Consider the following 13,124-nt stretch of genomic DNA (forward strand, 5'->3'; position numbering starts at 1 on the left):
TTGATGCTTTGTTCAATGCTCGAGTACCAATACTATAAAACAGACCATGAGCATTATGCTACCACCACTGTGCTTCACAGTTTTGGTACAGTGTTCTTAGCTTTGAAAGCCTAATCTTAAATTCTACAAACATGCTTCTGATAATGTGGCTGAAGAGGTCAGTCTTTGTCTCCTCTGACTATAAATGTTTTTTTTCCGTAAAGCATTGAACTTGACCATGTAGACAGCTGCAAATTACAGTCATGCTTGAAGATGTTGATTTTGAAGCAGTCTTTTTTTTTGTTTTGTTTTTTTTTTGGTTGTCACCTTCTCAGTCCATTGTGAGGTAAAACTCATTCCAGGAATTTTCCTTTTATGAGGCTGAAATCTTGGTGGTTGTTGGCTTGACCGTGAACATACTAACCATTTTCTATTCATCTCTGAGGGATAGGTCAGATTGTTGAGACAGTTGGGTGTTTCCACTTCCCAGTGATCATGAACACACATCAAAACTGGTTTTAGAAGGCTAACGTTGAGTTTCTGGAATCACATACCATAAGGGGATCCTGCCTCAACTTGCTGTAGAACATTTGTTTAAATGTTTGTGTTGGTGGATTCATATATTTTAGCCTGACTGTATAATTTTGATCCTGTGCTGATCAAAGAAAATCTATAATAAATAAACTTGCACCCAATTATTAAAAAAGAAAAATCACAGAGGTTCAATGTTGTATAATCTTTCCACCTTGGAAGGAGAAGGATTTACCTCCATTATTAAAGGCAAAAAAACTATAATAAAAAAATTATTAAACATTGAATAAAAACATCTTGCTAAAACTGAATGCAGTTGGGATCCAAACCTTTATAAACTGGAGTTAGCTGTTTCAATCTATGCTGTGTCATTTAATAAAGCATTTTATAGTAAAAATGGTTTTTAGTCTTTCATCGGCATCTTTACTTCTCTTTACTATGGTCATCATTATTGTAATATCAGACAGTTTTATCCTCCCTCCTACGAAATACTCTGACTTCATTCAGAAAGATTACAGCAGGAGATAATTCAGACAACATGTAAGAGATTCTTTGGATCAATACGATAAACTGGGGTTATTGTCTGTAGGTCATCTGCAAGTGTCTTTTTCATCATCATCTGTGTTCTTTCCATCAGTCTCTAATGTTTTACTGCCTCCTTGATTTTTAACTTTATTCTTTTTACCAGATTTTTGTAGATTTTCTCATATTTTCTTCCACTCGTATTTTGCAGACCTTGTTCTCTCTTGTCTTTGCATCATGTTGACGTATCTGTCCTTTCGTGTCTTTTTTTCTCTATTAGTGCGGTCAAGGCGAAGCCCATCATCGCTGAGCCAGAGATCCATGGCACCCACCCTTTGGACAGTGTGACAGGATTCTTGCTGTTGATGTCAGAGGGCCTAATAAATGCCCTTGAGTCTGCCCACGGCCCAGAACAGGTCAATCAGGTTAGCAACAACATGACCTTATTTTTTGCTGTAGAAGCTTCGCATGAAATGTTTTTCTTTGTCATTCAAATGCATTTATTTTTGCTAAGTCAGTCCCATTATAATTTTGTTAAAATTTTAAAAAAATTTTCCTGTTGTCCTCTCACGTTTTGTTTTTTGTAATTTTCTCCCCTTTTCTTGATAGGAAATTGTGGCCATGGTTGCAGCAGAGCTGGCCCAGCAAACCAGCTTGGAGGCAGTGGCTCAGTCTGTGGTTGAGCGGGTCAAGAGGCTTCACCACGACGTCTTCGTGTCCGGGCGTCAGAGAGCAGCCTACTGCTCTCGACACGAGGACATGACCCTGCTCATTCGCACGATCAATTACCCGCTGGCGGATGCAGCTCTGACGCCCACACAAGGTAGAAAATTGCATTCTCAGAAGGCCTGTCTCGGAAAAAAACATTTGTTCTGTAATGGCTCCATCACCACCGTGTTCCTCATTTAATAATATTCTCAGAAAGCCTGTCTCATTTAAAGACATCTATAATAGCTACACTGCTACAATGTTCTTTTATTATATAGCTATTTCAAATTATAGGTTGGAAAATGTGGTATTCAGATTGTGAACAGTGGCTTCAGAGTTCTGTTTCACCTCTAGAAAAACCCATCTTACTAAACATTACCTTTTATTAAGCCTATTTTTAACCATAATGTCTAGGCTTTTATTTTTTAATTGTGTTTTTAAATAAGCAAAGATATGGTCTGTTAACATTCACAATTTGAGTTATTTTGGCATCTCAGTTTCTAGTATTTCTATGAAATAGCTCACAATGGTTGGGATTCTAATATTGGGACAAGTGTACATGTATTTGTACCAGTCCGGGTACGGACCAGACAAGAAGACAAAACATATGTAAGCCACAGGTGCTCGCCTATCTCATCCAGCGGAGGGCAGCACATGCAAGATGAACTTGCACACTCGATGCCAAAGCAATGCATTATTGGCTGGTGTGATGGCATGCTGTCTCCTTGTTTTTAAAATCAAAACGTTTCAGGAGCTGTGTTTTTAAAAAAATGATTAGTACAGTAACTTTTTTTATTATTAGGTCAGGACAGATACCTTTCTCAAATGCTGTAAATAATCATTAGCTCTAGTTTAATGTCAACCACACTGATACATAGTCTGTGTTTGCTACATAGCCGCAATTTAGACTGTGGATATTTCAGCAAACTATTAAGGAAAGGACTGCAAAGAGGAGATAAAATTATAATCAAAACATTCTAGCTTTCAGTAAGTAATGCGTACATGTTATGTTCAGTTGAAGTAACTAATCCTTTGATACTGTTAGAACAAGTCTCTTTCAGGTGTAATGATGTAAAGTTTATCTAAAATGTGTTTTCTTTTTCTAAAGTTGTGTAAAATTTTCAGCATAGTGCTGATCACCTGTTCAGGTGAATGCTACTGGTCACAATGGTCTAATTAGCTGCAGCACAGTCTTTTTTTCCCTTACTGAATGAGCCAAATGAACATGTGTTGGAGCTGCTGTCTGTTTTTTTTTTATTTGTACTTTATCTAATCCCATTCAATGTTTAATTCAGTGCAGAGTGTCTCTTTACTTAAAGTTTGCTGAATGTTTTGAGGACCCTTACTCTACATGAACTTCGAGTTTGAACGGTACCCCAGAATAACGTAATAATTTCTCCCTCAATTTCACAGAAACATTACTTCAGTGCAGTTAAATTCTCACATTTAAAACGCTGACTTATAATTTAGAAGACCTTCAGCTGCTTCTATTCACTACCAGCCCACTCCAGTGGGCTTGACAATAAGATGCATATCTATGATCGTTTGAGTTATTTTTATACTTATAAATATGATCCTACTTAACATTTTGCATAATGCGTTCTGTAAAATGACTCCAAATCATATTATGTATGATTGTTATTAATTTTGCTGTTGCACTACTTTGTGCAACAGCAAAATTAAGAGAGAGCTGAGCCGAAAAGCAAAGCTCTCAATTTACCGGTCGGTCTACGTTCCTACCCTCACCTATGGGCATGAACTTTGGGTCATGACCGAAAGAACGAGATCACGGATACAAGCGGCTGAAATGAGCTTCCTCCGTAGGGTGGCCGGGCACTCCCTTAGAGATAGGGTGAGGAGCTCGGCCATCCGGGAGGAGCTCGGAGTAGAGCCGCTGCTCCTCCACATTGAGAGGAGCCAGTTGAGGTGGCTCGGGCATCTATACCGGATGCCTCCTGGACGCCTTCCTCGGGAGGTGTTCCAGGCACGTCCCACCGGGAGGAGGCCCAGGGGACGGCCCAGGACACGCTGGAGGGACTATGTCTCTCGGCTGGCCTGGGAACGCCTTGGGAGGAGGTGTCTGGAGAGAGGGACGTCTGGGCGTCTCTGCTGAGTCTGCTGCCCCCGTGACCCGGTCCTGGATAAGCGGAAGACGACGAACGAACGAACGAACTACTTTGTGCTTGGGTTATACAGGTCCTTCTCAAAATATTAGCATATTGTGATAAAGTTCATTATTTTCCATAATGTCATGATGAAAATTTAACATTCATATATTTTAGATTCATTGCACACTAACTGAAATATTTCAGGTCTTTTATTGTCTTAATACAGATGATTTTGGCATACAGCTCATGAAAACCCAAAATTCCTATCTCACAAAATTAGCATATCATTAAAAGGGTCTCTAAACGAGCTATGAACCTAATCATCTGAATCAACGAGTTAACTCTAAACACCTGCAAAAGATTCCTGAGGCCTTTAAAACTCCCAGCCTGGTTCATCACTCAAAACCCCAATCATGGGTAAGACTGCCGACCTGACTGCTGTCCAGAAGGCCACTATTGACACCCTCAAGCAAGAGGGTAAGACACAGAAAGAAATTTCTGAACAAATAGGCTGTTCCCAGAGTGCTGTATCAAGGCACCTCAGTGGGAAGTCTGTGGGAAGGAAAAAGTGTGGCAGAAAACGCTGCACAACGAGAAGAGGTGACCGGACCCTGAGGAAGATTGTGGAGAAGGGCCGATTCCAAACCTTGGGGGACCTGCGGAAGCAGTGGACTGAGTCTGGAGTAGAAACATCCAGAGCCACCGTGCACAGGCGTGTGCAGGAAATGGGCTACAGGTGCCGCATTCCCCAGGTCAAGCCACTTTTGAACCAGAAACAGCGGCAGAAGCGCCTGACCTGGGCTACAGAGAAGCAGCACTGGACTGTTGCTCAGTGGTCCAAAGTATTTTTTTCGGATGAAAGCAAATTCTGCATGTCATTCGGAAATCAAGGTGCCAGAGTCTGGAGGAAGACTGGGGAGAAGGAAATGCCAAAATGCCAGAAGTCCAGTGTCAAGTACCCACAGTCAGTGATGGTCTGGGGTGCCGTGTCAGCTGCTGGTGTTGGTCCACTGTGTTTTATCAAGGGCAGGGTCAATGCAGCTAGCTATCAGGAGATTTTGGAGCACTTCATGCTTCCATCTGCTGAAAAGCTTTATGGAGATGAAGATTTCATTTTTCAGCACGACCTGGCACCTGCTCACAGTGCCAAAACCACTGGTAAATGGTTTACTGACCATGGTATCACTGTGCTCAATTGGCCTGCCAACTCTCCTGACCTGAACCCCATAGAGAATCTGTGGGATATTGTGAAGAGAACGTTGAGAGACTCAAGATCCAACACTCTGGATGATCTAAAGGCCGCTATCGAAGCATCCTGGGCCTCCATAAGACCTCAGCAGTGCCACAGGCTGATTGCCTCCATGCCACGCCGCATTGAAGCAGTCATTTCTGCCAAAGTATTCCCGACCAAGTATTGAGTGCATAACTGTACATGATTATTTGAAGGTTGACGTTTTTTGTATTAAAAACACTTTTCTTTTATTGGTCGGATGAAATATGCTAATTTTGTGAGATAGGAATTTTGGGTTTTCATGAGCTGTATGCCACAATCATCCGTATTAAGACAATAAAAGACCTGAAATATTTCAGTTAGTGTGCAATGAATCTAAAATATATGAATGTTAAATTTTCATCATGACATTATGGAAAATAATGAGCTTTATCACAATATGCTAATATTTTGAGAAGGACCTGTAGATGCCTAGATTGTACACACTCATTGGTTTGTGTTTCAGAGCAGTGTTTTTTTCAGGAGGAGGTCCTTTTGCTTGCACTGGCTCTTACATTTGGTTTAGATTTTTAGTTCTGGGCCTTGAGAAAATTTTATCAGACTTTCAAAGGTGTAAACAAGAATAAAAAAGTCAAAATAACATGTTTTTTGTTTTTTTGCATTAGCAAGAAGCACATTTTCACACTGAAATTACACACTGCTTATCACCATCTGTCCAGCAATATATTTTTGTAAAAACATAAAATTTGTGTCTCACCCGACCCATTTTCATCAGTAAACCACTCATCCACACCCTTGGAGAGGGTGAAAATACAAATAACTGGGATTTTTTGTCATGGTATTTAAAACTAATCATTTTCATGTCTTTCAGGTGGTCGTATCTATCCAGTTTCAGTACCATACTCTAACAGCCAGAGCACCAGTAAAACCAGTGTGACACTCTCACTTGTAATGCCATGTCAAAGTACCCTGACTAATGGGACTAACACCGCCTCCACCCAGGAAGAACGCACCCCCACACCAGGGTAAGCTTGGGTTTTTTTTGTCCCTGCTGATTTTCTCCTCCCTTTCTCCTGCTTTGCTTTAGCTTCACTATGTTTTTTCCCTGTCTTTTTGACACGCTACTGTTGTGTTTTTCTTGCTAAACCTTTATTTGTATTTCTTTGTTCTACGGTTGTAGGCTTGACAGTCAAAGAGTGCCTCATTTTGCCTTCACACTCCTCGCCCTATTGTTGAGTTTACTTTAAGCATATTTTAAATAAGCAAGATTAGACTTTCTCATTCCTCCTCTGCTGTATTTATTTTTAGGTGCGTTTGATTTTCACTCCCCTGTGTCCCCCCACGGCTGTGTTTATCAACATTTAGGCAAAGTTTTCATTTCCTCACAGTGCTGTTAGTTGTTCTGTGCAGCATTTAACAGTCAGTTGCTGAAAAAGGAGAGTCTTATCATTTACAGCTGAAAGAAGGGATTTTTAAATTTTTTAATAATACAAAAATAAATCTGTTTTAGATGTAATTAAATCACTCATGGTCCTTTTTGTACAGTTGTAATAGAGAGTCCATGTTCAGTGAAATCAGATTTGTTTTACAAATGTCAAATCTTTGAAGTGGTACAGTGCATTGCAGAAGAATTTCACAGTTGTCATGTCACAACCACAAGCTTCAATGTATTTTATTGTGATTGTATTGTGAGGAACTAGCAGAAAGCAGCAAATAATTGTAGAGAGATGTGTGTAATTTAATCTCAGTACACATACAGACGTTCTGTAAAGGCCCCAAATGTGTGGTGGAGAACCTTAGAGCACAAACAGCATCATGAAGACCGAGGAGGTTATAAAACACTATCCCAAGCTTTAAGCATCACTTTAAAATTAAAAGAAGTTTGCACAACTGCAAGCATCACACTGTGGATAAGCTGTTCTTCAGCAGGGTTAGGGAAGCTGGTGAGATACGATGGGTAGATGGATGAAGCTACACAGAGGTCAATCCTGGATGAGAACTTCGTTCGTTCGTCGTCTTCCGCTTATCCAGGACCGGGTCGCGGGGGCAGCAGACTCAGCAGAGACGCCCAGACGTCCCTCTCTCCAGACACCTCCTCCAGTTCCTCCAGGGGGAGCCCAAGGCGTTCCCAGGCCAGCCGAGAGACATAGTCCCTCCAGCGTGTCCTGGGCCGTCCCCTGGGCCTCCTCCCGGTGGGACGTGCCTGGAACACCTCCCGAGGAAGGCGTCCAGGAGGCATCCGGTATAGATGCCCGAGCCACCTCAACTGGCTCCTCTCGATGTGGAGGAGCAGCGGCTCTACTCCGAGCCCCTCCCGGATGGCCGAGCTCCTCACCCTATCTCTAAGGGAGTGCCCGGCCACCCTACGGAGGAAGCTCATTTCAGCCGCTTGTATCCATGATCTCGTTCTTTCGGTCATGACCCAAAGTTCATGGCCATAGGTGAGGGTAGGAACGTAGACCGACCAGTAAATTGAGAGCTTTGCTTTTCGGCTCAGCTCTCTCTTCACCACAATGGACCGGCACAGCGCCCCCATTACTGTGGCAGCTGCACCGATCCGTCTGTCGATCTCCCGCTCCATTCTTCCCTCACTCGTGAACAAGACCCCGAGATACTTAAACTCCTCCACTTGAGGCAGGAACTCCCCTCCAACCTGAAGAGGACAAGCCACCCTTTTCCGGTCGAGTACCATGGCCTCGGACTTGGAGGAGCTGATCCTCATCCCAGCCGCTTCACACTCGGCTGCGAACCGCCACAGCGCATGCTGTAGGTCTTGGCTAGAGGGGGCCAGCAGGACCACGTCATCCGCAAAAAGAAGAGACGAAATCCACTGGTCCCCAAACCAGACCCCCTCCGGCCCTTGGCTGCGTCTAGAAATCCTGTCCATAAAAGTTATGAACAGGACCGGCGACAAAGGGCAGCCCTGCCGGAGTCCAACATGCACTGGGAACAGGTCCGACTTAGTGCCGGCAATGCGGACCAAACTCCTGCTCCGCTCGTACAGGGACCGGATGGCCCCTAATAAAGGGCCCCCGATTCCATACTCCTGGAGCACCCCCCACAGGGCATCACGAGGGACACAGTCGAATGCCTTCTCCAGGTCCACAAAACACATGTGAACCGGTTGGGCAAACTCCCATGAACCCTCGAGCACCCTGTAGAGGGTATAGAGCTGGTCCAGTGTTCCACGGCTGGGACGAAAACCACACTGTTCCTCCTGAAGCCGAGGTTCGACTATCGGTCGGACTCTCCTCTCCAATACCCTGGCGTAGGCCTTACCAGGGAGGCTGAGGAGTGTGATCCCCCTGTAGTTGGAACACACCCTCCGGTCCCCCTTCTTATAAAGGGGGACCACCACCCCAGTCTGCCAGTCCAGAGGCACTGTCCCCGACCGCCACGCAATGTTGAAGAGGCGTGTCAACCATGACAGCCCTACAACATCCAGAGACTTGAGGTACTCAGGGCGGATCTCATCCACCCCCGAAGCCTTGCCACCGCGGAGCTTTTTAACCACCTCGGTGACTTCAGCCTGGGTGATGAAAGAGTCCAACCCCGAGTCCCCAGCCTCTGTTTCCACCACGGAATGCGTGATGGCAGGATTGAGGAGATCCTCGAAGTACTCCTTCCACCGCCCGATAATGTCCTCAGTCGAGGTCAGCAGTCTCCCGCCCCCACTATAAACAGTGTTAGCAGAGCACTGCTTCCCCCTCCTGAGGCGTCGGACGGTTTGCCAGAATCGCTTCGAGGCCAACCGGTAGTCCTTCTCCATGGCCTCACCGAACTCTTCCCAGGCCCGAGTTTTTCCTCTGCCACAGCCCGGGCCGCAGCACGCTTGGCCTCACGGTACCCGTCAGCCGCCTCAGGAGTCCCACAAGCCAACCACAGCCGATAGGACTCCTTCTTCAGCTTAACAGCATCCCTTACTGCCGGTGTCCACCACCGGGTTCTGGGATTGCCGCCACGACAGGCACCGCAGACCTTACGGCCGCAGCTATGGGCAGCAGCATCGACAATAGATGCAGAGAACATGGTCCACTCTGAGTCTATGTCTCCAACATCCCCCGGGATCTGGTCGAAGCTCTCCCGGAGGTGGGAGTTGAATACATCCCTGGCCGAGGGCTCCGCCAGGCGTTCCCAGCAGACCCTCACTATGCGCTTGGGCCTGCCGAGTCTGTCCGGCTTTCTCCTCCAGCGGATCCAACTCACCACCAGGTGATGATCAGTGGACAGCTCAGCCCCTCTCTTCACCCGAGTGTCCAAAACATGCCGCCGAAGGTCTGATGATACGACAACAAAGTCGATCATCGACCTCCTGCCTAGGGTGTCCTGGTGCCAAGTGCACTGATGGACACCCTTATGTTTGAACATGGTGTTCGTTATGGACAATCCGTGACTAGCGCAGAAGTCCAATAACAAAACACCACTCGGATTCAGATCGGGGAGGCCATTCCTCCCGATCACGCCTCTCCAGGTGTCACTGTCGTTCCCCACGTGGGCGTTGAAGTCCCCCAGCAGAATAATGGAGTCCCCGGGAGGGGCACTATCCAGCACCCCCGACAGGGACGCCAAGAAGGCAGGGTACTCTGCACTACCACTCGGCCCGTAGGCTGAAATGATAGTCAGAGACCTCTCCCCAACCCGAAGGCGCAGGGATACAACCCTCTCATCCACTGGGGTAAACCCCAACACGAGACGGCTGAGCTGGGGGGCAACAAGCAAACCCACACCAGCCCGCCGCCTCTCCCCGTGGGCCACTCCAGAGTAGAAGAGAGTCCAACCCCTCTCAAGGAGATGGGTTCCAGAGCCCACGCTGTGCGTGGAGGCGAGCCCGACTATTTCTAGTCGATATCTCTCGACCTCCCGCACAAGCTCAGACTCCTTCCCCCCCAGCGAGGTGACATTCCACGTCCCTAGAGCCAGCCTAAGCATCCGGGGATCGGGCCGTTGAGGTCTCCACCTTCGTCCGCCACCCAATCCTCTTTGGATGAGAACTTACTAGGCTTAATATTGAGGCAGCGGTTCGTCTTCCTGTTTCACATCAGCTCTAAACATACAACCAGAGCTATCGTGGAATGGTTTCAAAGTATCTTAATCTGATAGAATGGCAAGACCAAGTTTAGCTAGGAACTCAATGAGAATCTGTGGCAAGCTATAAAAATTTATAACAGTTCTATAAGCTCTCCATTCAGTCTAATGAAGTTTAAGATATTTTTGCAAGGATGAATAGTCAAAAGATTGCAAAAGTCTTGCTGGTGCAATTGCAGCAAAAGTTGGTTCTGCAAAATATTAATGCAAGGGAGCTAAGGAAAAGCACACCACACTTTCACCATCAACTGGTTGCAACATGAATGATGAACATGTATGAATAATTGTGCAAGGCACTGTATTAGACAGTTGGTCTCAGTAGGCAAACCCGAATCTGTTTGGAGAGTTGAGGGGGGGAGGTGTTCTCAGGAGGAGTCGAGCAGTTAGCCGCTGCTTGACAGAAACCTTTCAATAGTGAATTTCCATAATTAAAAACAAGAAAAACAGAAAAGTTTTTATTTTGTGTGCATTGCCATTTCAGACTGTTTGTCTTAATACACTAGCTACATGCTAAATTAGTCTGCAGATTATCATTTGGGTCTACCAGCAGTTTCTCCAAACAACTGTTCTTCCTCTATATAATTTGGCTCTAACAAATATTCACTTCCCTCACTCCCACAACAAGGCAGTTTTTTTCACATTCATAATCACTAATTTTCCCTGTCAGTTGTGGTTTCTTTGGGATAAACTGAAACTGTGTCTCATGACTGTTTTGCCTCAGGGAACTTCAGCACAGTCAACACACACATTGATCGGCTGGTAAAGTCACTACCTAGTTAACCACTTTCTACTTCGAATGAGGCATCTGAGTCATGACAGCTCAACATTAACTTAGAAAAAAACTGGAACTATCTCTTTAAGACTTGACTGCTCCCATTTCAGCTTGTCAAATAGTACACATGCTAGGTTTTGTAAAAGTGTCATGCTTCATGAGGCCTTTGGGTGTATGGACAAGTAAGTGTTTTATTGATGAACGTTTTTAGATTACATCCTTCTGGATCAACATTTGAAATTAGGACTATCTGCTGCAACTGTATTTCTTATAATTATACATGTATTACCTGACGGCATAAGTGTTTGAAGTTACCTTAACTCTGTAACTGTACAGTCTCTAGCACTAACTAGCACTTAAATATGGCTGCTGCCTTACGGTTTCTGCCTGTGCACCTTGTCTTTTTGCTGCTCTGTTTAGTCCTTCTGAGGTATCACTATGCAGGTCTACCTCCTTTGTGAGTTCCAGCCTCTCTCTCGCTGTCTGACTCACATCTATGTTTCTCTTTTTTTACTGACCCTGGCTTGTCGTTATCCATCCTGCGTCCTACACTCTGTCTTTGCCTCCCGTTTTTCCATTCTTTTAGCATGTTGAACCTGACTGCGTGCCAAGCCTCTGTTGACATCCTGCAACCCATAATTGAACTCCCTCTTCCCCAACCTCCCCCTCGTCTCCTGCCCTCCACCTCTGACTTTTCTCTCTCCACCACTCCCCGGCCTTCTCCTCCCCTCCCTCTATCCACTTCTCTGTTTTGTCTCTCCACTCGTGACATGGACCTCTTTCCCTGTTATGGTGCTCCCGCTTTCTTCTCGTCTGGTCCAACCCTTATACCTGTCTCTTCCTCTTTCTCCTCCACTCTTTCCCACCACCCAACTTTCTCCTCCTCCACCCATTTCTCCTCTTCTATTCCCAGCAGCCAGAGCCCCACAGCAACGCTGCAGTCCACCAACACCCAGACACAGAGCTCCAGCTCCAGCTCAGGGGATGGAAGCCTCTTTCGCCAGAGAGGGAGCCAAGCTCTGCAGCCTGATGAGACGGGCAGGGTCCCACCCTATGTGGACTTCAGTCAGTTTTACAGACTGTGGGGAGGGGACAACAGCGACAGCCAGAGCACACAGGGAGGCCTTGGACCCCAATGAGGAGGAAGGTCTAAAGGCTTTGGCTTCAAGGAGGGACATGAACAATATGGAAAAGTGTATTTTTATAGAATGATGAACAATACACTGTTAATGTACTGCAAAAGAAACTAATTGTCCTAAAGCAGGTTTGTGAACATAATGTGGAGTGACCTGCCTGTGAGGTATTTTGCAATGAAACTGTGAGGAAGCGCTGTCGCACCACACCCAGATTAATGTTTCCTTTTTCTTTAAAACACAAACGGTCATGATTCAATAACTGTAATCCAGATTGTTGAAGTTTTTGTTGAATGCAAATCCATGACCTGGATGATGCTGTTCTTTAAGGCCTTAAACTGTAATGAATGAATGCATTTGAAAGTACTTTTTTATTTGCTGTCTGAATATATTCTATATTCTGATAATTTAAGAACTTGTCTGCGGTTTTCTCTAAACACATTTTCCACAAAATCACATTCAGATTATTCTGCAACTTTATGGAACCTCAAAGGTGCTGCAATGGAAACAATAAATTAATTATGACAAAATGCCAGAACCTAATTAACCTTGTAATTAATGGATTAAATATATCTATATTGAATCATCAATACAGCCTTATTAAATGCATAGAGAAATAATGAAATGAGAAATGTACTTAGTAAAATTTAAACTCATATGTTAAAAGCATCTAGAGTCATTATAGCATTTATTAATGTGAATTATTTTATGATTGGTTAAACTGTCACTGATTGGCTAACCTAAACTGCAAATTCACCTCGGGCCAATCTCTGACTAGAGCAGCGTTTGCGCCGCCCACTGATTTTAATTGGGATGGCTGACAGAAGATCTGATGTATCCTAATTGCAGGTTCTAGAAGTAGTTTTTTATTTTATAAATAAAATTGGTCAATAATGAAACATTTTACTTTTTATGTTTGTAATAAAGAAGATGTGTATTTTCTGATTTTAATAAGTACATTTAATTGTTCAGTTCTATTTTATTGATAGAGCTGTGGCCCTTTTGGCCATCCAGAACTACCCAAACTCATATTGTAAAACTGCCAGAGAGCAAGG

At 44.7% G+C, this 13,124-nt stretch overlaps 1 protein-coding gene across 2 annotated transcripts in view; it reads left to right on the forward strand.

The window, feature by feature from the left end:
- The window catches only part of tab1 (TGF-beta activated kinase 1/MAP3K7 binding protein 1), a 28,662-nt gene extending 16,181 nt beyond the window's left edge, over positions 1-12,481 (forward strand). The window contains exons 8-11 of one of the 2 annotated variants that reach the window (XM_047366888.1): positions 1,313-1,457; positions 1,642-1,855; positions 5,951-6,104; positions 11,850-12,481. In XM_047366888.1, the coding sequence (XP_047222844.1) occupies positions 1,313-1,457; positions 1,642-1,855; positions 5,951-6,104; positions 11,850-12,075 (739 nt within the window). In that variant the 3' untranslated portion in view covers positions 12,076-12,481. The remainder of the gene's footprint in view (positions 1-1,312; positions 1,458-1,641; positions 1,856-5,950; positions 6,105-11,849) is intronic. The other variant, XM_047366889.1, reaches the window with a different exon arrangement.
- The last annotated feature ends 643 nt before the right edge of the window (positions 12,482-13,124 follow it).

This window comes from Girardinichthys multiradiatus, chromosome 5, assembly GCF_021462225.1.
Source record: "Girardinichthys multiradiatus isolate DD_20200921_A chromosome 5, DD_fGirMul_XY1, whole genome shotgun sequence".
NCBI lineage: Eukaryota > Metazoa > Chordata > Actinopteri > Cyprinodontiformes > Goodeidae > Girardinichthys > Girardinichthys multiradiatus.